General features: G+C 29.5%; 3 protein-coding genes across 4 annotated transcripts; all 3 read left to right on the top strand.

Moving 5' to 3' along the window:
• Positions 1 to 552: 552 nt before the first annotated feature.
• Positions 553 to 5,815, top strand: LOC126835376 (uncharacterized). Its single transcript, XM_050567919.1, has 3 exons — positions 553 to 770; positions 1,940 to 2,127; positions 4,120 to 5,815. The coding sequence occupies exons 1-3, from the start codon at positions 759 to 761 to the stop codon at positions 5,567 to 5,569; spliced, it is 1,650 nt and encodes a 549-aa protein (XP_050423876.1). The 5' UTR covers positions 553 to 758; the 3' UTR covers positions 5,570 to 5,815.
• Positions 5,816 to 10,851: 5,036 nt separating this feature from the next.
• On the top strand, positions 10,852 to 15,901 carry LOC126835739 (ice nucleation protein-like). Of its 2 annotated transcripts, XM_050568523.1 has the most exons (4): positions 10,852 to 10,982; positions 13,743 to 14,106; positions 14,167 to 15,058; positions 15,122 to 15,901. In XM_050568523.1, exons 1-4 carry the CDS (start codon positions 10,923 to 10,925, stop codon positions 15,831 to 15,833), a joined length of 2,028 nt encoding a protein of 675 aa, XP_050424480.1. In that variant the 5' UTR covers positions 10,852 to 10,922; the 3' UTR covers positions 15,834 to 15,901. The 2 variants fall into 2 exon arrangements, with proteins under 2 accessions (XP_050424480.1, XP_050424479.1); XM_050568522.1 differs by having other exon boundaries at positions 13,743 to 15,058.
• Positions 15,902 to 21,096: 5,195 nt separating this feature from the next.
• LOC126835165 (endocuticle structural glycoprotein SgAbd-4-like) lies at positions 21,097 to 23,692 on the top strand. Its single transcript, XM_050567486.1, has 3 exons — positions 21,097 to 21,217; positions 21,312 to 21,439; positions 22,483 to 23,692. Exons 1-3 carry the CDS (start codon positions 21,212 to 21,214, stop codon positions 22,760 to 22,762), a joined length of 414 nt encoding a protein of 137 aa, XP_050423443.1. The 5' UTR covers positions 21,097 to 21,211; the 3' UTR covers positions 22,763 to 23,692.
• The last annotated feature ends 509 nt before the right edge of the window (positions 23,693 to 24,201 follow it).

Below are 24,201 nucleotides of genomic sequence, written 5' to 3'. Positions count from 1 at the left end.
TCTTTAGTAAAATATATTTAGTAGTTTGTATTCAAAACAAATTTAATGTTGTTGTTTTTTTCTATACCACTTATACTGAATAGGCGTTATAGAGTAACGCGACAAAATATTATTCCACGACGTTCTGCAAGAAATAAAAGTAGGCGCAGCAAAATTATATTAGTTTGAGCTAAGAAATGACTATTAAAAAAATAGTAGATTTTTTATTTGTTTTTGAAATGTTATTCCGGTTGCGCTACACTATCGCCGATCAATGTTTCATCTACCAACCGTGTGTTTGGTATTTATATTTTTAACACGGTAAGGTGCGCTCAAGCTGAATCCGAACTAGCTATATCCACTCAAAATATTTACAAGCCCATTCCGTGATGTCGTTGATTACCAGTTTTCCATGTAATCACTAGGTTTAAGATAATATATGATCTCGGCATCGCCAGAGGACCACAATCGCATGTCATTAACCTCCGGTCGGGATGCAGCGGTACCTCCATAGCTACATCACAGATTGCATAATATACCCACCGAGCAGTTTGTTATTTTTCTATACGTTTCGGATAAACTGATGCATTTTAATGTTCCTGTATTTGTTAAAGGAAGTGGTTATTTTTCCCTACCACTGCCCGGCTAGGTTCGGATGTTACATGAACTTGCCCGAGTCTAGCCTTGGCCGTGAGCTGACGTATAAATAGGCTGGTAAAGAAAGTGAAAATAATAATCTTTCTCCGATAGTTTAATAAAAACCAATACACAGTTAAAGCATGGGGATTCTGGTGAGTAACTTTAAACGGATTATTTTACGCATGATATTATAACTTTTTTTAATTTTAGCTGTATTTCGCGTGTTCATAATTATTATTATGTTTTTATTTGTTAACAGTAAAATAAAAAAAGTAAATAAAAAAAACAAATAATTACGATTTTCATGAAACCAAAATTTATATTTCTACTTAATTTGTTTTTAAATTTTTTAAATGTGGATTGTTTTTCTATAAAGTTTATACTATAAAACTTGATATTTTTATAACAATAAATTGTAGTTGTAAAATCTTCTTTTCTTCTCCTCTTTTATCTTATCATTCTTAATGGAATGGACAAACAAATAGTTCATGCTAGAAATCGAAAAAAAATCGTATTTAGTTCATATACACATTATATTAATATAACACAACCATATAATTAAGAGAACGCTACAAATCCCTAATTTTAGGCTTAAAAACCTGCTTACTTCTAAAACGTCCTATTTTGTTTGTAGTTACTGGTATTCTTAAAGTTTAAAGAATATTCAAAAAATATTGTTATAACAAAGTAAGTTGTGAGTTTATGATAATAAATCTAATATCATTATTTTTATTACTTTTTTGAATTACAAATATAAATTTTTATTTTTGAATTCAGATGTAATTAGTCATTGTATAAAAAAAGCTCATCTGGTACGTTTTATACTATTGTTTTTTAAGCATCATCAAAATAATAAGATTTTATGCATTTGATGATTATGAAAATACATTAAAAAATAAAAATACTATATTTAATCTATAATAAAACAAATAGTATACAAAGTGTATCATAACTAAAACATAAAATAAATTTAAAATATTAAAAAAATGATTATAGAATGTAAATAAAATCGTTAAGCATAATTATTATTTATCATTTAATACGTTCTTTGATTTTCTACACTTATGTCCTGATGGTGTGGTATGACAGACAAATAGGATGATTTATGATTTTTAGACAATTATTAATCAAGACTGACAATAAAAAAAAACGTTGAAAATAGACAAATAACGAACCACTTTGGTTAGTTAAATTCATTAGGTATTTTATGAATTTAAATTACTTAAATTATTATTAAGATACGTAATTTAATTTATTTAGTTTAAAAACGGTACATAATTTAATTAATTTTAATAATTTATGTTTTTTTATGTTATAATAGAAGTACGCCATTTTGGGTTTAGTAGTGGCGTGTGCATCAGCCCAGTCTTCGAAGCAAAAAACGCAGTCCACTAAGCCGTCAACTGTAAAGAACACATTGCAACAAAGAACAGACGCAATAAAACAAGACTATGTACCCATATATTTATACGCAAGAGAGAGCTCGTTAGATGGTGATTACAATTATAGGTAAAATTATTTATTGAATAAATGTATTAAGTTTTAAAAAAATAAGTCACAAAAATATTATCTAGGCTTAAGCGTGGCAATTTTTTGATACATCAAGTATATTTTTATTTATGAATTTTAGGTTTTATAGTATTTTTTTAAAAAAATTCAAAATTAGTGGGTTCAGTAATAGAAAATTAAAAACGTCCAAGCACAAACAAAGTTCCCTTATTTTATTTTGACAATTTTATGGTTTTACAAAAATTCCAAAGCGCTTAGGTTTTAATTCTCGCAAAACTGTTATTGATGAGTCTGACAAAAAATTAACAACCAATAGAGAATTCTCATTACCGTATACAGTATACACTATAGTTTATTCTCGAAATTAAGATTTTGCGAAAAATTGTCTACACTTTACTCCTTAATTAGGTGGATAACGTCTTCTTAAGAGCATGCCACATACCGCTCCTTTAGGGGTTTACGTGTAGGCAATTTGTCACAATAATTACTTTTTTTTTGTACAAAACTATAATAATTATAGTATTGGATTATTTGTACAGTAATGAGAATTTTTTATAAATTTATTAGATTATCAAAGGCCTCTACTATACTTATTTTTCTCAAAATAGAGCATCTCGCTTTCCCAATAATACTTTACCATAAATTACGAAAATACTTTATAGATTTTTGGAAAAGTAAAGAGAATACTGGGTCTTTAAGTTAAGCTGTTTAGAAAAATTTTAAATTAATACCATCATTTGAGTTTAATAAAAGAATTTGTTTAAATTAGTATAAACCATCATAAAATTAAAACATAACTCGTCAGAGTATTTTTCTGTTAATGTAAACATCATTTGTATGTGATAAATATTATGTTCAGAGATGCGTACACTGTACAGAATGCTATTCCTTGTTTTTGCACGAATAACGACGTGTTATGTTCTCCTAAGACAGTTGTTTAGTGAATTGGTAATTTTCTAGGAATATCATATTATACCGTATATAACCCATCCAAATTTAAATAAATTATTACGAATACACGCTTAGTATGCAAATCTATTTTATAATCTGGATTTTAACTAAGGCCTGAAAACCTATTTATTTAGGCTAATTGTTTATGAAGTCTATACTTAACCTTAACTTAGAAAGTTATTAGAATGTTAAGAGTCTTAGCTCTGGTTATTCGCCAAGGAGTAAAAATATGGGTCATATTTGAAAAACATTTTTCAAAACAAAACTCGATTTATTAAATTATGATTACGGTTGATGTATATTATGTACATTGTACAAAGTATTATTTCTAACGAATATTTTTTATTTATTTGAGTTACAACCATTTTGGTTTTGAAAAATTACTTTTAAGGAATTAGGGACCATACCTAGCGCATTGACCTAGGATTTTTGATTAAATAACCAAATAAATCAAACAAATTGTATACAAAATATCTAATATAAATAAAACGAATTCCAGTAAAATGGAAAGAAATTATTTTTAAAATTTGAATTCGTATTTATTAAATTTATGAAATTATATTAACTTTCTCCAAATTTAAACTGTAACAATAAAAAACAAATTATTTCGAAATCGGTGAGCTCCTTCGTTATGAACACGTTTGCTCGTTTTTACACTTATAAAAACTAGGCGATTTAATTGTGTCTATTTTCTAGCAAATATACGCTAAAAGATTTGTGTGTAACATTTACGACTTATAATAGATTATGTTGCACCACGTGAGCCATATCGTGTATGGATATAAATATTTTATTGATGTACTAATTAATTTTATTATATTGTTAATATAATAAAATAACTAATAACCTAACTTAGACTCATCTTTCAGTATTTTACTATTAATATTCCTATATTCTATTAAAATAAAGAATACCTACAGGGGTTTTGCAATAAAACAAGTTACGGCAGTAACTGATTTAGACTTATTATTGTTTTATTTACGATTTGTATGGTCTTGTGGAATTATTTTATATTTTAGACTGATTTGTTTTATCTTGCAGATATGAGACTGCTAATGGTATTTATGCTGAAGAACGTGGGGAGGTTTTAAACAAAGGGGCAGAGAACCAAGCGAACTCTGTCGTGGGGTCGTATAGGTATATATCCCCGGAAGGCACCCCCATCGAAGTTACTTATACAGCAGGGGTTGACGGATTCAGAGCTTATGGCGCACATTTACCTGTAGCTCCAACAGCTCCGACTCTCGTCAAGAATTTATCATTCAGACAAAACCCCGCTTCAGCACCGTTTTCTCGACCACAGTTTAGATCAGTAGATACCGGAACGCCGGTCATTCCAGAAGTGGAAAATAAACAACAAGTCATTGTGACTGATGTGGTACAGCCACAGCAGAATCCGTTTGATGTCTCTGGAAATCACCCTGGACAGATTCAATTAAGAGAGCCCGATTATCAGCAACAAGTGATATTAAATGACCGTTCTGACGTAGACCAGCGGAAGTCTTCTACAGTGGTAGCAACTACAGCTAACAAAGAGGGAAATCAACCTGGAGGTGTTGACGGTAGTGATGCAATTGGACAACCCGTTAAGGATCAGTCAATTCAAGAACCCGTTCTTAAACAAAAAATTTACATTGGAGCCGAATTTCAAAGACAGGTAACTCCTGCTCCAGAAAAAAAGTTTGAAACATTCTTATCTACTAAGCGAACTATAACTGAACCACCTAGAGAGGAATTTCAAAACACTGATGTGATTAAACCCGAAAAACCTTTTGAACCGATTAGATCAACCGAGCGCACTGTGGCGGAACTACCCCAAGTCACCATTCAAGGAGCAGCAAACATTAAGACCGATCAAAATTACGAACCATTTAGATCCATCCAACCAGTTAATACCGAGCAAACTAATGCCGTGTTACAAGGAGCACCAAACTCTCTACCTGGTAATAAATATGAACCCATAAGATCAGCTCAACCGATTAATGTAGAGAAACACCAATTCGCGCCACAAGAAACACCAAATTTTCAATTCAGCCAAAGTTTCGATCCTGTAGGACCTGTACAGCCAGTCGTCAATGAGCAACCCCAAGTCGTATTCCAAGGAGGACCTAGCTCTCAGTCTGATCAACGATATGAACCGTCCAGACCTTCTCAACCAACAGTTTCAGATCATCCTCAACTTGCTATTGAACAACCTCAATTAGTTCCAGTTCTTCGGCCCACAAACTTCCAAGATGTGTCGTCTCAATCGAAGATAGCACCGGTACTTCAGAGAGTAAATTCGTTAGGCAATCCACAGCGAGTTGGTGGAAGGACACCTTATGGGGTTTCTCCGCAGCAGACGGTGCAATTCAATCAACAACGCTCAGCTGAACTACCAAGTCAAATTAGCGTGGAACCTCAACTATTATGGCTGTTACAACCCGGTCAACCAGGACGGTACTTTCAATATCCTATTATGCATCGTACACTTCAACCACCACGATACTAGTTTATAAATATGATAAACAAATATAGATTTATTTATAATACATTTAATTAATTATCTAAGTTTAGTGTATTACATGCGATATCATAATTTTATTATGTATGAATTATATTTTATGAAATTAATTTTATCATAAATTAATAAATTTGGTTGCTTTATATAATGTATGGTCAATGGACACTTGATAGTCTGTTCCGTTGCTGTAATAACAAATGAATGATCTGTGGGTACCTTTCTACGTTACGTTAAGGCGTGTCATTATAGTTATTATAATAATTATATAATATTATGGATATGTATTATTGTAATATTCATTTAGTAATAATTACTAAAACGAGACGTGGGCGGAATGTACCTGATTGAGTGACTACAAGGTTTAACGACGCGGCGTACGTTGATGACAAGGAACCTTCAAAAGTTATTATCGTCCTGGATCGCATTTAGCACGATTTTTTTTACAGATTTATATTAACTATTTAGTATCTACTTTACTAGTAAAATGCTTACAAAATACTGACCTTAAAATTATCATCCATGGGTACATAGGGGATTGCGTCACGGTTTGATCGAGGGCTCGTGCACATCCCGGGTATCCAAAAACCAGTTCCTAAATAAAGTATTTTTATTTTTATTTTTTTCAGAGTGGTCGCTCGCACGCACTGACTTATTTTTTTTACCGTCGATAAGAACGTATCAATGTAAATGATATTGCAAGTACTTGTTCTGGTTTTATCGAGTGGCTCGATTCGCTAATTTTCCACAATGCCCAAGGCGTCCGTGATAGTTTGTTTCATAAGAATACAGAGATGACCATTGCAGACTGGTTGTACCGACACGAACAAAATAGCTTCGTAACGGCGATTTTTATTATCATTCAATTAACATTTTTTTTTGCGCCTTCGTGGATTTTTTTTACCGTTCCCAATTGGAATGAATGGGCGGTTCGAGCGTTAAACAATTTATTCGACACTAGTATTTTATTTTTTAACAGGAGACAACCTATCTCTAATTAAAAAACTGATTCGTTTACAAAACCGTAATACTCCAACCTTGGTTGTATCCGTGAAGGGAAAAAGTGCATGATTAAAAAGTCATTATAGGATACAATATTGCACGATAAAACCGTTGCAAAAATCGAAGCCCAGCACTTTTATAACTAATGCGTACCATTTAATTAATGTCGGTCATTATACAACATTTAAAAATTAGCAAAAATATATTCATCGTCGATATTGCCTGTTGAGATCTACCTACTACATTAATTTACCGATGTTACGCTGTATTTGTAGTTGAAAATACTTTGCAGCGCAAAACATTAAATTTAATAAAAAGCGTTTATAATATTTTATGTAAAACTGTACTCACTAACCACATAAAAAATATCAATGTATTATGCATAGCATGTCGGATTTGAAAGTAATTAATGTAACCAGTATCCGTTGTTTGACAGTTAGGTTAGAGCAAACTATCTGTTGCGTTTACACGAGATTTAAAACCTGACGTAGAAAACAATGGTGTGACAATGAATGATTTATAAACAAAAATATGTTTAAACCAAGTATAATTATTAACTGGTATTTAAAAAAAAAAAATACTTAGGGTATATATTTTTATTAACGTTAAAAAAAAAAAAAAAAATTAAATATGAATAATATTGATTGGCTTAACAAACACATTGTATACGTATATGTGTAATTCGATTTACAGTATCGAGTATAATATCCCAGAATGGCTTTGAAAATAAATAGTAATTTCAACGTTCAGCTACTTAAAAATAAAAAATCAGAATTAAAAAAAAAAACTATAATTGACTACAATTAGGGTTATGAGCCATTTCCGGCTAATGACTTTCGCGTTCAACAATTAATCAGGGGCGTATTATGTATTTAGATTATAAATTTAATTTTTGCTTTAATTAATTATTATAAAAATACATTATTGAACTTATGGAAAATTGTGAGTATTTTATAAAATTATGTATAGTGTACCAAACTTCAAGTCTGTAACACTAGAATTATTTTTTAAATAAAAATTATTAATGTATTTGAGTTTATGTTTGGTGAAATATAAAAACGAATTAGGCTATAGGCATATTCCTTATAATATCTTTAGAATTGTTTAATTATATTTCGGTACGTTATCAAATATTTCATAAGTACAAATATTATTGTTATCTACAAGAGATATCAGACAGAGGTCTAGATTCACCTTTCGTCAAATTTTAGATTTTAAAATGACAACTCTAATTTTTAAGATTTTGGTATAGGACATTTTTCACCAATTCTAAGTTTTATGCGAAGACTAAAATTTATATTTATTAGTCATTAAAGTGGATTCTGCTTTATTGGCAATCAAAATTTTATAAGATTATCACAGCGCTCACAATACCGCTTCGCTAAAAATAAAGAACCTATTTTTGGGTATGATGGTTTAAAATTTTACATAATAAATATTTATTTAAGAAATTCAAAAAATATAATACTTTTAATGGCTGTACAGCTGTATATTTTTGATAAATTTAACAAAAACGTATAGCACATTTTTAATTATCTTTAACTTCATACTACTAAACACAATTTTTAAAATCGGCCAATGTAAGATTTTTAAAATTGAGTTTAGTAATGAAGTTGTTATATAAACAAGTGTATATAACATCTGTATTTCATTTATTTAGTGGGAATTCCACTTAAGCTAAGCCTCTGTTTAATACCTACACGGCTACACCTTTTATTGTCCCCGGCAGTCCTGAAATACTTATACTCCATTGTTATTTTTAATAATATAACTATCAATATTCAATTTGTCTTTAATAGTATAACTAGCTGAAAAATCTGGCAACGTAAGCTTTGGTAATAGGTGTTTTAACTCTAAACTACTTAAAACTACTTATTAAAACCCATGTGTGTGACATTAAAATAAAAAAAAAACAATTTAAATTAAAAACATTTTTTACTATGGTGGCATATGGTGGCTAGAGTTAAAGAATTTTACTATAACAGTTTTATATCCTATACATTTCCAAAACAAATGTAGACTCTCAGAAGTTTTTTGCGGCGTTATTGCATATTAAATATCAAGTATATACAATTATTAGTTATTTTACTATAGTACAAATAGAAAAATTAAAAACTAAAGGTCATCACTGTAATTACAAATGTTGACTAGAAATTAATATTTTCCGTGCTTATTGTCACGATTTCGTGATAATCACAAGTCTAAGTTGAATATTTAATATTATTCCTTTCTAGATGTATATCAAACCTTTTAACAGTGCTGTAAACAAACATAAAATAATTCTACCATATTTTCGATGAAGAGTGTTGATTAATCGATTGCAATATATTTGAAGGTAATATTTCTAATTTATTATCTTGAATCTATGACATAGTAGGAAATGCATTCCATTGATTTTTTTTGAAGGATCTGAAATCTGTATATTACAAATTGTCTCTAGATCCAATTCTAATTTTTAACCAAGCCCAATACGTTAACATCACGAGAATAGTCACGGAATAAATCAATTGAAGCTATTATGTTTTTACTTTTTTCTTAGAACCCGCCTGTGTAGCTCTCGATGATATTTGTATTAATGTTACCATACTATAAATTGTGTCGGAACAATGAGTAATAAACTTAACTTTGACAAATTACTAAAAGTGAGTGGTACAAAACACAATTAAATAATCAAATATAAGTTAGGTTAGGTTTATTTAATATACAAATATAGAAGAAAGATCATCTACAAAATTATTAGTTTTAACCATTGAACGGAACAGGAAAATAATAATGTTCATGATTTGTAAGGTAATAAAAAACATATTGTGTAGGTTGCACCTTAACTGTCAAAATACGTTGGCAGTCTTTCAAGTTCAACATTGTATGCGTCATTATAAATCATTTATAATTTCCTATAAGATTACAATATCATTTGTTATGAAAAACATAATAAAATGTAGAATTATGTTTTATTGTTTATATTTATATCATCAACCACTATCGTTGAAACTAATATCTGGAACTCCGTTTCTTTTTAAAATTATAAATGTAGAATGTAGCACTACCAAAGTTCAAAGTTGTAGATAAGTTGTAAGTACATAAAGCTTTTTGTTTTTGTTAGGGGTTTAATAGCGATATAAAAGTTAAAATACGTTGTTTTAATAATTAAAAAAAATGGCTGTCATCTTTTGACATTTTACTGAGATTTGTTTTTATTTATAATTTAAAAGTCTTATAAAACTTTTAATATAATTTTATATTTATATTTTGAGTTTGATATTGTTTAAAAATTTCCTTTATTCCGACATAATAGTACATAATGGTCTTCGTTGATAGTTTAATTTAGCGTTTAGTTTAACATTAATAAATTATGGCCGACTGCTAAATCTTAACTAATACGTCTAACGGTTAAACTAATGTAGTTTTAAAGGAGCATCTACATATAATAATAATATTGCTTATGAGACTGATTCGTTTAACTTGTGTTCGATTAACTGAATACCAATAATTGCCGATAGCAGAGGTTTCAGGTGATTTTTTTGGTATCTACTTAATTGTTTTCGTTCAGTATTGTTGTACTTAGTTAATTTTCATTTAATGATTGTGTATGCTATAAATGCTATACGTACTATGAAAATCGTAAAAATGTATAATACGCGGTTTAAAGTTTAGTTTCATAGGGCATTGAAAAGTTTGATCCCTTATGAACATATTAAGTTATTTAAGTAAGCTAAATATACAGAAATGGTTTAAGTTCGGCATTGTATTTACCTCGTTGACGAATGGTAGTGTCGAAATTTATATGGCAAGAGTAATGATGATCTAATATTATCAATCAGAGTGCAATGTTAAGGAATTTTCAACCTGCTGTCAACGATTATTCATTCGCCGTTCTCTCGCCGGCAATCTGTCTTTGCGTATACAAGCGTGTCTATGGTATTTTATTGATAATATCATAATAATATCCCAGTGAGTGTCATCATCAGCGACGGATTTTTGCTTTAGGTCATCTGGTACATATCTGGGCCGTTGTTGCCGTCGGTGGGTGGATGCTGTGTTTATACTCATTGATTAATCATTGGATTATCAAGGCATAGTCCTTACAGTGATGACGGCGTCTTACACCTGTCACGCGAGGCTCGTGGGTCTAATTAGTCTATTGCCCGTCGTGCCATGTCATAATAAAAAATCATTGTAAATCCAAATTCGATCGGTCCCTAAGAGAGGGGATAAACGATTCACCTTCCCGCGATTCGTTAACGCTCTCATTTACCCAGCTCCATCATTTGAGTATATATATATGAACGTGGGTTAGCGGATACATTGTCAGTTCAGTTATAGACGTGGATGTGAATATTATATGGGATTCGAACACCCACATCCCACACGCAAAGTCATAACTATCATCAACATGAAAACGGTAAGTTTTTCAACCAACTATTTATGTATTTGATAGCAGATAGATTCAATTTTGCTTTTATGTTTTATTAAATGTGCGTGAAACATAATAGGTTTCGTATTCATATAGTTACAGAAAGCTTTACTTTGTGTTATCTCTTATCAGTAACTATTGATAAAATAATAAAATATATAATTACTTGTGTTGTTTAAGACTTTCCTAGAGTAACTATTGAGCTTACAAAGACATGCGATTATTTGCAAATATTATCAGAAAGTGTTACCACTTATATTATAGTTTAAATTTTTCTAGTTATTTTAGGGATATTATCCTTTGTCATTTACGGGTTTTATTGTTATAATTGTTTTTCTAAATACACAAATATATTTTGATTTACTCGAGACTACGCCCACCCCACACCACTATTTAGAACTTGAACATTACTTAACTCAATTAAAACATTTTAATTTATTTAAACTTTTTTTCATACTAAGCGTTTTGAAGAAAAAGTAGAATGATAACAATTTTCTTTAAATATTTTTGAAGAAAAAAATTGGGTAATACAAGGTGAAAAACTGTTTAATCTTAAAATAACCAATTGCAATATTTTATAAACAAAATTTTATTTAAAGTAGAGACCAAAACAAACTTGTGATCTCTATAAAATAGTAGTCCACCATATCTCCTACAAAATCTGGTAAACATCCAAATAACGTATATATTTTTATCTTAATAACGGCGTACTATAACTTTTTCAAAAAAACTATAAATTGACAAGCCAGATATATATCAAAACTCTTCCTCTTTGCTTTCCTCTAGAGAGAGTGGAAACTTTTTCTTTATTTCACTTTCTTGGTTGTAATTTTGTGATTTAAGGTATGAAAATTAGACTGAATATAGATTTATTGTGTTAGCTGTAAAATGTTTAACAACTCTCTCACTATGTCTTGACCCCGCTATGCTGCCTTTTTTCATAACACAAATACACTTATTCCTAATTGTACACATTCCGAAAGCAATCCGCACATTCTAAATTTCATATCACATAGTGACTGTAAAATGTTTAATACAGCTAAAATGTTAAGTTATCAAACACAAAGTAAAATATAATGGAACACGGAACTAAGCGTTGAGTTAGTTGACATCTTACTTTTAGATAGCGATCTTAAATAACAAACTGCACTAATTTTATAATTTCTTAAACATTTTAATGACTTAAATATAATCAGAAAAATCGTGGGGTAGTTAACTTAAAAATGTTTTATAATAATAAAATGTTCTATAAACCTATCTCTAAGACGGGCTTAGGCAGGGGTTTTTCTTTTGATTTGAGAATAATCTTGGCTGCTAATCTATCGCTGGTAAATTAAAATTGGGATCTATAAATATATTTCTTATTTTTTTTTTTATGATTCAGAAAAATAATGTGTACGCAATCGGGACTTGTATGTTCGTTATCCAGTTCTATAAAATAAAAATTAAACTCATAGACACTTTTCATATGAGTTTTGTATTCATCTTAGCAATTCAAATTATTAAAATTACAAAAAAAAAAATTTAATAAATGTTCTAATATCTTTGATAAAAATTATTAATGAATTAAAAAAAAATTTCATTATTATTTTCATATAACTAAGCTTGTTTGAAAATAAAATGAAAATATTATGTGTATAAATATGTATAATATATAGTTGAAATAAAATAGTGTCATTTTTTAAATAATATTTAGAATTTAAAAGAAATAAACAGATTTTATAATTTGTATTTTACATATTTGGGTCAGCATTAGTACATAATATTATAAAATACTGAATTAGTTATTAGTTAATAAATATAAAAATTCTAAAAGGATTTACGACAAAAAAATAGTATTATATATTTTACAAAACGTGACTAGTATATCTAAATAAACATTCTACCATTATTTCCCACAGTATAGACAACGACAGTAAAAACGTGCAGCAATTGTTAAACATAAGCAAATAAGAAAAAAAATGTATACTGTTTTTACAAGAATTAATATTTTATTGTATATTTCTGGATAAACAATAAACTTTTTTATAATTTCGTTTACCTAAAATGAAATGTTGTAATACGCATATTATAATGATATCTTGGTTACATTTATTTGTTTTGATGAATTGTAAAAAATGGATTTAAATGTGTGATCATATAAATATTAAAAGGACATAAATTGTTATATTTTTTTTTATTTTTTCTTTAATACAGTTATGAAAATTTGTTTTTTTTTATTTGGACATAGTGAAGATGAAATCTGCCTTTTTTTTGTGGTTCCAAGATCTATCTAATTTTCAAATTAACTTTAATTTAATTTATAAATGATACATTAATTTTAATCAAACCAAATCCATTTAGTAGTTTTTCAAAGTTTAGAAGTTGTCTTAATTAGTTGATAAATTTAAAAATGTTATTAAAACTGCATAGTTATTTTGCAATTCCCCAATGTTATATTTTACAAAAATTGTCAGTTTTTTTTTTATTTTTCTAGACGTATAGAGAAAATTAAAAAAAATAGATTGAATGACTTCTAAAATAATATTTATTATTTTCGAATGTATGTATAATTATTTGTGTACTAAATAAAATCGAGTTAAACCCCAAAAAAATGTCAATATTTTAAAAGTACTATTTCATTCGCCATTTTAATGATAATTAAATACTACTATCACATAACATGTAAAATTTGGTCTTTTTAACCAAATCACAATATGTCAAAATAAATAAATGTAAATAATATATGTTTTATACCACTTTTTTCAGTTTTTAATCATATCACTAATCGCTTATGTGGCGGCAAAACCACAAGGATATGATACCGATGCATCTTCTGGTTATGGAGCTTTAACTACTCCTTTACCATCTAGTACATATCAATCAAATGGTGGATCATATCAAAAACCTTCATCTGCATTTTCAGCTTACTCTTCAAGTGCCCCTTCTGGTTATCAAGCTAGTGCTGGATCGTATCAGCAGTCAACACTATCTCCATCATACAAATCTACTCAATTCCCTAATTTTGCATCATTAGGTTCGCAGTCTGGTTATGAATCCACTGCCCAATCTGCTTATCAACCTGCTGCTCCTTCTGGTCCACAATTTGGATACCAATATGTTGCTACTTCAGGTGCGCAGTCTGGTTATCAATCTGGTACCCAATCTGGTTACCAAGTTGCTGCTTTTTCAGGTCCACAGTCTAGTTACCAATCTGCTGCTCCTTTAAGTCCACAAACTGGATATCAGTCTGCGGCTCCTTCAGGCCCGCAGTCTGGTTATCAATCTGCTGCTCCTTTAAGTCCACAAACTGGATACCAGTCTGCGGCTCCTTCGGGCCCGCAGTCTGGTTATCAATCCGCTGCCCAATCTGGTTACCAAACTTTTGCTCCTTCAGTACCACAGTTTGGATACCAATCTGCTGCACAGCCTAGTTATCAATCTGCTGCACAGCCTAGTTATCAATCTGCTGCACAGCCTAGTTATCAATCTGCTGCACAGCCTGGTTACCAATCAGGTGCTCAATTTGGGGGACGGGCTGCTTATCAGTCTAATGCTGCACCTTACACAAAGAATACTCAAACTACCCCTTCATACTACCAATCTTCTTCGGCGTCTCCGCCATACTCAAAGAACGCACAAACCGCATACCAGTCTGGTGCTTCATCTTACTCTCAGGGTACTCAATCTGGCTACCAATCTGGTTCATCTTCTTCTTATCAACCCATTCAAACTGCACCGGCAAACATACAAAGTTTTAAATCCTCTTATCCGTCGCCAACTTACAACTCTAAGTCAACTGCTACATCATCTTATCAGTCTCCCGCTTCATCATTGCAATACCAGTCACCAAGTGCGTACAGTCAACGTTACTCTCAAAAATCGTCACCGGCTTTGTACCAAAAATCTGGTTCAGAGTACGAAACAAAAAGCACCAGCTCTTCTGAAACATCTGATCTGTATAAACCAGCCAGCAATGGATTTAACGCGTTTGCCCCAGGCAACATCGCCGGCCCTGTAGAAGTTATTCCTATTTTATCGCAGACAAACCAGCCAAATCTTGGAGACGGTTCTTATTCATACAGGTGATTATAGTTTAATCAAATAAGCGCATTAAATAGTAATATTTGTATTAATTTATAATTTAGTTACGAGACTGGTAATGGTATTTCGGTCTCCGAGTACGGACAACTTAAGCCGGGTGGGCCAGAAGGAATTCAATCAGTATACGGATCATTCAGCTACCCAGGTGAAGATGGAAAATTGATTACATTGACTTACACAGCTGATGAAAATGGATTCGTACCAAAAGGCGATCATCTTCCTACATCACCACCTATTCCTGCGGAAATTCTTCAGTCCTTAGAACAGAACGCTGCTGAAGAAGCTGCTCAACAACAACAAGCTGCGTATGGACCAAATGGAGCTTCTACTTCATATGGACAGGAATCAGAAGCTTACAGTCCTACTTCCAACTCCGCATCTTATGGACAGACATCCGCTCCTGGAGCTTACAGTAAAACTTCTGCACCTGGAGCATATAACCAGGCATCCAACGTTGTATCATATAAACAGGCTTCAGCATCTGGGCAATATGGACAGACCTCAACTCCGGTGTCTTATAGCCAGGCTGCTTCTGGAAGTTCTTACGGACAAGCATCCACTTCAACTTCAAAGTCTTACCAAAAGTCCCAAGGAAGTTCTGGATACGGCAGCGAAGCTATTGAACAAACAAACACTGCTTCGCCTTATGGACAAGCTTCAAATAATAATCAAGGTTATAGAGTTCAGCAAAGCTACCAAACTCAGGGTGCAGCAGCTTATAAAAAAACACCAAGTGCTTCTGCATTAGGTTATTAAAAAAAGTGATATAACTAAAATATGTAATTTTATTAATTTATAAACACTATAAAGTAATTATGGCCACACTTAAGCGTTTTGATTTTTCTGGAATACCTTTGACACACAACCTAATTTATAACATTCTACACTGAAATTAATTATTTGAACTTTGTTTAGTTATATACATACATTAACATTTTAAATGCATCGTTTATTCGTATATATCACGTTGCCTTTGACACACCTGATTTAAGAGTTACTGGTATTGTATAAGTCAAACTTAAACAATAAATAAGTAACATTATTATTTAAATTTGTACAATTGCAATATCATCTAATAGATTATATAATATAGAACTGGAAGTGAAATATACGTGTAAATAATAGAATCCGTTAAATACTAATTAATTATGTTTGTATAATTGTATGTATTGCTAGAATCAGAATCAGCACTGACAATATTTATGTTAATCGAAATTTGAAACGTAATTAAAAAAAATTGTAAAAAGTGCCGCCCATGGGCGATCGCCCTTCCCCCCTCAATACGTCACAGTTCATTTTGTTACCAAAGACAGAATTTAAAAATGAATAGTGATTTTAAAAGTGTCGGTCTTAAGTTGTTATTACTTTAAAATTTAAAAATAAAAAATGTATTCTTCTATTTTTTTTAGTTTCTTGATTTTCAATTATAGCATTTCTTTTGTAATACTTTAGATGCTTAGCAATATTTTATTATACTATTATTGAACTTTTAGTTTAAAATAATTAATGAATGATAATTATTTACCTGTATTAATATTAATATTGATAGGTATTAACTCAAGCTACTTATAATATACCAATACCTTACATTGAACACACATAGCTAGACCACGTCATATAATTTTATAACCTATGACAATCCAATGTAGGACGTAAACCTATACTTTGCTTTAATTTTGTAATGATATCATATCGGTTGCTGTACTATGCCCAATGTCCATGGACTATCTATGTGTACTTATCTTATAACTATACTTTTACAAGCTGTCACAGGCATTACTTTTTTAAAAATTGCATGTTACTTCTGTTATTTTTAAACAAAATATGTAGGTCAAAGATCAATTTAATTCTTATTTAATAGGAAACTACCTACTCGTAAATTTATAATATGAAAACATGTTTGCGCGAACGAATACTGTAGAGGCTATGATAGTACTAAAATTTACCAAATTTTCATAAAAAAAAAAGAAAGAATTGTATAATGAATGAAAGCAAGGCATTTTTTTGACAGATAACATTTTTTTTTAAATATTTTTTTAGAGTGTAGATACTTTTAGTATTTTTTAATAAATGATTAAAAACTAGTGGATTAAGTTATCGAAAATTTAAAAACGCTGGAGAAAAGATAATTTCTCATTCTTATATTGTGAAAATTTGGTGATTTTACAATTCCAAAACATTTGATTCGCCTGAAACTGTTTTTGCGAGACAAATTGAATTTTTTTTAAGAATCACTGTGATAGTCTGAGAAAAAAAAATCACAAACAATAATGAATCATATTTTACTACATTATTACTGTATACAATACAAATTAATCTCTAAATTAAGATTTTGCAAAATAATATCCTATACTTTACTCCTCAACAGTTAATTAATTTATAACCATCATGCCGAAAAATGGGTTCTATAAAAGCTGTTTAGGTTAAAAAATATTTAAAAATATTTTTGTGAGCATTTTGATAAGTTCATAATATAATTAATTACCAATAATGAATCCTTATTACTTTAATTAGAAATGTATACTTTAGTTTTAGCTTAAAGCTAAGATTTTGCAATAAATTGATTATACCGATTCCTAATAACTAGGGATGTGTCCTCTTTAGTAAAAATAATACAAATCGTCTAATTTTAAAACGAAATAGTTTTGTTTGAGGAAGTAAATAAAAAAATTAGTTTCTTTCAAAACACGTTAGTCAAAATTAATTTGTATCTTTTCATAAAGTTCGGAATTATCATAGGGTTTAAAACCTTTTAAGGACAACGTAAAAAATAAACTATTATAAGGGAATTGGACCCCTTAAAAAATTAATTTTAATGGTTAAAGTAAAACCTAATAAAAAATATCATATTGAATATCTTGAATCAAATTTCAGAGTTTTTGTTTCCACCCTATGGAGTTGTAAGCTCTCAAATATAGCACTTTTTCGTAACATTCCATTTTGAATACTTGATAAATTTTTTTGTCCATTTAAGTAATGTATCAAAATAGTATATAGTATAATGACGTGTCAGAAAATAATTTTTTTTTGAAACTTTGACTTTGAGTTATAAAATTTCAAATTTGTTTTTCAACTTTCAGCTATAAAAAATTTGAAAAAAAAAATTGTTTAAGGATTCTATGAAAAAGAACCCTTATACTAGATACTAGATACTTATACAATTGTTCAGTATAAGTTCCATTTTGATGTAGTAATTCCTTATTAAGTAACGTGGTCTTAAACTAAAGGTGTGTTTACAACTAATTTACAGAACATAGCATTGTCTAAGTCAAAATTTTTTCTTCACTTTTTCGTTTTTATATGCACACACATCACCTATTTGGCATGGAATGACCCAGAATTGTTCTTAGCTAGGATCAACTACCATAGAGATAGTAATGTATAGTTGCAAAAATCCTTAAAAAATTAATCTGACGTGAGATTTCTCACGCCACATAACAACGACTCTGTGACACAAGGACGTTTTATTAACAATTACTACCCTAGCATATGTAATGTAAAAATCCAAAAAAATAGGGCACTGAGGTAGTAAAACTGACGAACAAAAATGCTTCTTTAAAAGGGCCCCGAAAGATAGGTATAAGTGTGGTCTATTATTCATATTATTACTGCCAATGTTTATTAAAGTAAGGAGTACATGTAGGCAATTTTATTACAAATTCGGAGAAACGCAATAAAAAATTGTTCGCCACTTTTTTACTCGTCGCGAGTTATTCAAGGTTTTTTAATATTTCTTTAAGTATTTCTGAGAATTCACAAATCATTTTAGTTTGAAATCATCAAAATCGGTCTAGTAGAGTTTAAAAATGGAAATAGGAACAAACAAACATACATAGTAGGCACACATATTCACTTAAGCATATTATTACCCACCTTCTTCCGAAGTCAGGTTATTATTAATTAATCGATTACGTATATAAAAATGAACTAAATCGTTTTTTACTTTACAGACCTATTTTAAAATTAATATTTTTGATAGAAAATTTTAAAACTAGAATTGATTTTTATATATGTATGGGTTAAGCTCATTTTGGAGGAATTAGGAATATTATAAGTTCAACCGAATGACTTTTTTTATTCTTACTTTTTATATCGTTTTTATTTTACTTTCTCCTTGTAGACATGATTTATTTATTTAATAATATGCATTGAAGGTGGGAATGCTAGTGGCATAGATTGCCTAGTTAAGAGGTTCTTACACCTACACAAATTAAAATGTATATCCCAATATAATAGTAGTACTTGGTCACGTATAAGTTACGAGATAAGTATGCAACATTTAGCTTATGATGCTTAATCTTTTTTGACAGTAATCTTTAAGTCAGTCTTTTGCTTTATACTTAATAAGGGAGGTGCCCTCGATTTTCATAAGTGAAATTTTAGTCAAGATTGCTAATAGATGCGTGTAAAATTTGAGTTGACCTAAATAATTTGATCGAAAATGGATAAAAATGTATTTGATTGTGCAATTTTTTTTTTTATAATGTCAAATTTATCTTCTTATAAGTAAATAAGAATTGATTATACGTTATTTAATTTTAGTATAAAATCATTAATTCATGTTTAAAAAGCAGCAGTGATTTATTGATCCTTTACGTTGTTTTGAATACTTATGCAAAGTGAAAACCAACAATAACAATAGTTCTTATGATACTGACAATCGACAATGCACATACTATTCATTTTTCTACTATTAATAATGTTAATTTTATTGAATTTTTTATTGTAATTTGGTACTATCACAACACTTTTCTAATTTAATTATAATTACACAATTTAAAATTATTATTTTTAAATAATGATATCTTCTTAAAACTTCCTAATACATTACCTTAACATATATGAATATAGTCGTTACTTGTTTTTTGTTTATTTAAGGATTGGTATGAAGACAAAAAGTGTCTTTTATAAATGTATATAATTATACAACATTTTAACCTTTATTAGAAAAAAGTCATATAGGGTTAGTACACTGAAATTTCAAGAAAGTACATTTTTCTTTTTTAAAAACCGAGCATACCCTAAATATTTTAAACTTTGACACGCAAATCGGAACATATGCCATCATAGAAAGTTCAACGGTGATATAAAGTTTTAGTTTGCTGTAAGGGATAACAGTTTTTAATTTACTTTTTAGACTTTTATGAATTTTAATAAATATAGATTATAGAGGTATGGTTTTTTAGACAAAGTTAAACATATAATATATATAATATAAACATATAATAATATACATTTTGAGTGGGTATTCGTAAACGTGTTTCGCCGAAAAGTAAGATGTTCTAATAAGATCTAAGGTACTTATATACTACTGTAATATACGAAAATCGCCTTCGATATTTTTTTATGCCATAACATTTTTGAAATTCTTAAAATTTACGAAAATTTCTACAGTTTTGAAATTTAGCTTTGTATTTAAAAATAAAAAATACTATATTTTTGAACCAACGTTAAACAATTTTAATTTATTAGTAATGATTTAGAATTTATTACTAAGAGTACAACTAATAATTAATTAAATAAATATCTAATACTAAACCATTATTAAAAATAGTCGAGATAAATAGACTTGTATGAACAACTGGTATAAAAGAAAGAAAATACTTTAAGTTGGATTATACTATATTGATTTTAAATGAAATCATAACTATCTTATTTTTTTTTGTACGATGTACCTAGTTTTTAGGGGCTTTTATTTGCCGTTAAAGAGTTAAAAAAGTATATTTTTGAAATTAAATTGGTAGATTTTGCATGATAAACGATAATTTAGATGTACATTTAATATGACATAATATTTGACTGTGTAAGCTCTATACCTAATTGGCAAAATTGATTAAATCATTTTGAGTTTGGGTGTGTGTATAATTTTTTCAAAAACTTGTTTATTGTGCACTAGACGTGCTAAAATAAATGTCGTTGGACTGCTTTCGTAACTCACTGACATAACAACGACCTTTCCTTCTAGATGGTACCGCCTCCATTATATGGTAAATAATAAACTGGTATGATGGCCCCTATTATTGTATCCAACCTTCTTTACGTGTTGTATATATAAGGTGTATTCGGCATTATATTTTGTACATTGCACTTTTTTCAGCACAACGTATCATAAGTTGTAACCTTACACTCTCAACATGCAGGTAAATTCCCGAGTTCAATACATTTTATTTGTATAGATCTAAATCTACTTATGTACAGTGGTTGTCTGGTAATTCATATTTTGTATTTTCTTAGATTACATTAGTGGTGTCGTCGCTTTTATTGGCCGCTGCGGTCAACGCTTTCCCACAGAGCCTTGAATCCAAAGCCGCTATTATCAGTCAAGAGCAAGTATTAAACCTAGATGGAACATTCAAAAACACGTAAGCAATAATAATGTAATATACTAAATAATATTGTTTACAATTTAATTGTTTTTCATTTTAATCACACGTATTATAGTTTTATGTTTAATATTTACATACTAGAAGCACTAATAATAGTTGGTAAATGCCAACTTAATCTTAGTGAATTATAAAATTTAGACAACAGGAATTTTCAAACGCTTGTTTTTACTTTCGACCATTTGGTAGTTTAATTGTAACGTTATTTTTCAAGTCTTAATCTATTATTAAATGAGATATATTTCGCACGATTCTGTTGTATAACCGCTGATTTAGAAGTGATAGCACAATAGAAAAATTTGTATTAACACTGAAAAATGGTTGTTGAAGAATTTGATTTGTGATAATATAGCTGTTACTTACAGTAGAAGAATAACATTGTCGAAAATAAATTGTTGTTCTGTATTAAATATAATACATTAAATAAGAAGGAACAGAGAAATTAATTATTTCAAGGATAAAATTACATCATAACGCTAAAAGACGAATATCTAAAAAAGCCATTACATTGCTAAGATAATCAAACTTTTAAAGTAAAACAAACAACTTCTTAATTACAATTTTACATAAATTTAGTTTAGATTAACTAACACTACTAAGTTTAGAAACCTTTTTTAATTCGCAATGTAACCATTCTGTAATCGTTATCTTACATAATTCGAGTAATCGTTTACTATTTTACCAATTTAAAATAACTTTGACTTATTTGAAATTAACACAACTATCTTATTTCAATTATGAAATATATATGTCTAAGTAATCTTAAAATTGTCTAAATTTTATACGGGCTATTGAAGTATATTTCATAGCCTTATTATTAAAAAAAATGCACACAACTATTTAAAATATTACCTTTTACCTTTCACTCTAGATGTAACCTTAGTAATATACTACTAATCTGCGTTTAGCTATGTTCAATTTGTTTTAATCGTTTTTTTACAATCCTTTCTCCTTCAACTTGTTATGCCAATTAATTTTAATCATTACAATATGTAAAAACTAACTTGTATTTATGGTTACAGGTTTGAAACTGAAAACAAAATCAGACAAGAACAAATTGGTTATCTGAAGCAAGGTCCTGCTTCCAAGGATGGTCCAGGCGTTGTTCAAGTTATCCAGGGTGGCTATTCTTATGTAGCACCCGACGGCACAGTAATTAGCACAGGTTACACCTCTGATGAGAATGGATTTCAACCGGCTGGCTCTCATTTGCCCACTCCTCCTCCAATCCCAGAAAAAATCCAAGAATCTCTGAGACTTTTAGCTTCTTTGCCTAGTACACCGGAGCCACAATACCAATAATGACTTATTCTGGCTAAATTAATTTTACATTTCATCCTTGGTTGTTTTTTATATCATTGTAAAATATCTATGATCTGTTTTCTGATTTCTATTGTTAACTATCTATGTAACTTTTAATGAACTACATATATATATATATATATATATTTATACATATAATTAACCAGAAAAAAACATGTAGTTTTTTTTAAAACTTTTTTACGAACTCTTGTCAATGATAGACTTTTAATCCTTCGTAGTCACCATAAAAACATACTACTGAAACCCCAGTGAAGTAAAAATTATAGTGCTGTCAAATAAAAAACAACTTTTTTTTTCTGCAACAAATATTTAACAATTTAAGAAAAAAACTTTTTTTGATTTGTATCACGACAAAATCCCGTTGCTTGTATATTGAAGTTTTAAAATTAATCAAAGCCCGGTTTTTTGATAAAAATACGTTCGCACACGTGTCTATCTGTTAAATGCGAATGCGACTAACGCAGAGAACACTAAGCCTGCGTCTCACCACCGTGTCGCTGCTACAATATTATTCTTTTCTGTACCTTAAATATTCCATCATATAACTTCTATCTTCACATAATTATTTATTTTTCTTTCAGTGTTGGGCACTGGTTCCATTCCCTCTTTCCCAATCCAACCTTTAATCCCTTCAATATATCGGTTGAAGTGTTAATAAATTAAATTACGTATATACCGGAACACTCTTTAGTACACAATTCTATTTTATCATTTAGGTTTTGATACACGACTGAAAACTTAGTTGGTTAGTACATGCAAGATAGTGTTATAGTTATGTATTTAGAACAATTTGGATTATGGACATCAAAGACACAATTATATACGAGCTAGCTGTAGGAACAGCTGCTGTTCAACATTACATGTATAAAGATATGTTTAAGCAAATATATTAATCATAAAGTAACGATATCAATTATTATCACTTTAGCGTTAAACTAGTTTTGTTTATGATATTTCGGGGAAATGGTTTTTCAAACTTATTACTGATAAAGTCTACATTTTTGTCGGTAAAAATGGATCTGCTAAGAAAGCGAGTATTCCGTTTGTTTGTGGTCACCCTGACCAGTGGATCTGTGACACACAGCACACTGCGTAATTAAATTCTTCAAAGTACACATAATAATTTATAATAGTATTATATAATAAAAATGAAAACCACTCAGCAGCTTAATCTTGCACTAAATAAAAAACATTAAGTATTTTTGTTTTCAATATAAGCCAATGTATTATTAGACAATAGACGTATGGAAACTGTGAAGCGCAGCGATAACATAATATAATAATCAAATAGACATTTAGTATTAAAAATGAGCAAAATCACTTTATTTTAAATTCAAGTACGCTAAGTTGATATTATAAAGCTAATAATATATCCAGTGACAGCGACATAATATCTTTGGTTAAAATACTTAAAAACA

The sequence above is a fragment of the Adelges cooleyi genome, unplaced genomic scaffold (genome assembly GCF_023614345.1).
Source record: "Adelges cooleyi isolate 19-005CV unplaced genomic scaffold, UGA_ACOO_1.1 ACOO_flye_CR_arks_rails_tigmint_CR_PRNA_23, whole genome shotgun sequence".
Classification (NCBI taxonomy): Eukaryota; Metazoa; Arthropoda; class Insecta; order Hemiptera; family Adelgidae; genus Adelges; species Adelges cooleyi.
This window is presented reverse-complemented; position numbering and strand designations above follow the sequence as displayed.

Coding starts and splice junctions, on each gene's coding strand:
- LOC126835376 (XM_050567919.1), top strand. Junction 2,128..4,119: donor GATGGTGATTACAATTATAG/GTAAAATTATTT, acceptor TTTATCTTGCAG/ATATGAGACTGCTAATGGTA.
- LOC126835739 (XM_050568522.1), top strand. CDS start 10,923: ATGGGATTCGAACACCCACATCCCACACGCAAAGTCATAACTATCATC. Junction 10,983..13,742: donor CTATCATCAACATGAAAACG/GTAAGTTTTTCA, acceptor CACTTTTTTCAG/TTTTTAATCATATCACTAAT. Junction 15,059..15,121: donor GACGGTTCTTATTCATACAG/GTGATTATAGTT, acceptor TTTATAATTTAG/TTACGAGACTGGTAATGGTA.
- LOC126835165 (XM_050567486.1), top strand. Junction 21,440..22,482: donor GATGGAACATTCAAAAACAC/GTAAGCAATAAT, acceptor TTATGGTTACAG/GTTTGAAACTGAAAACAAAA.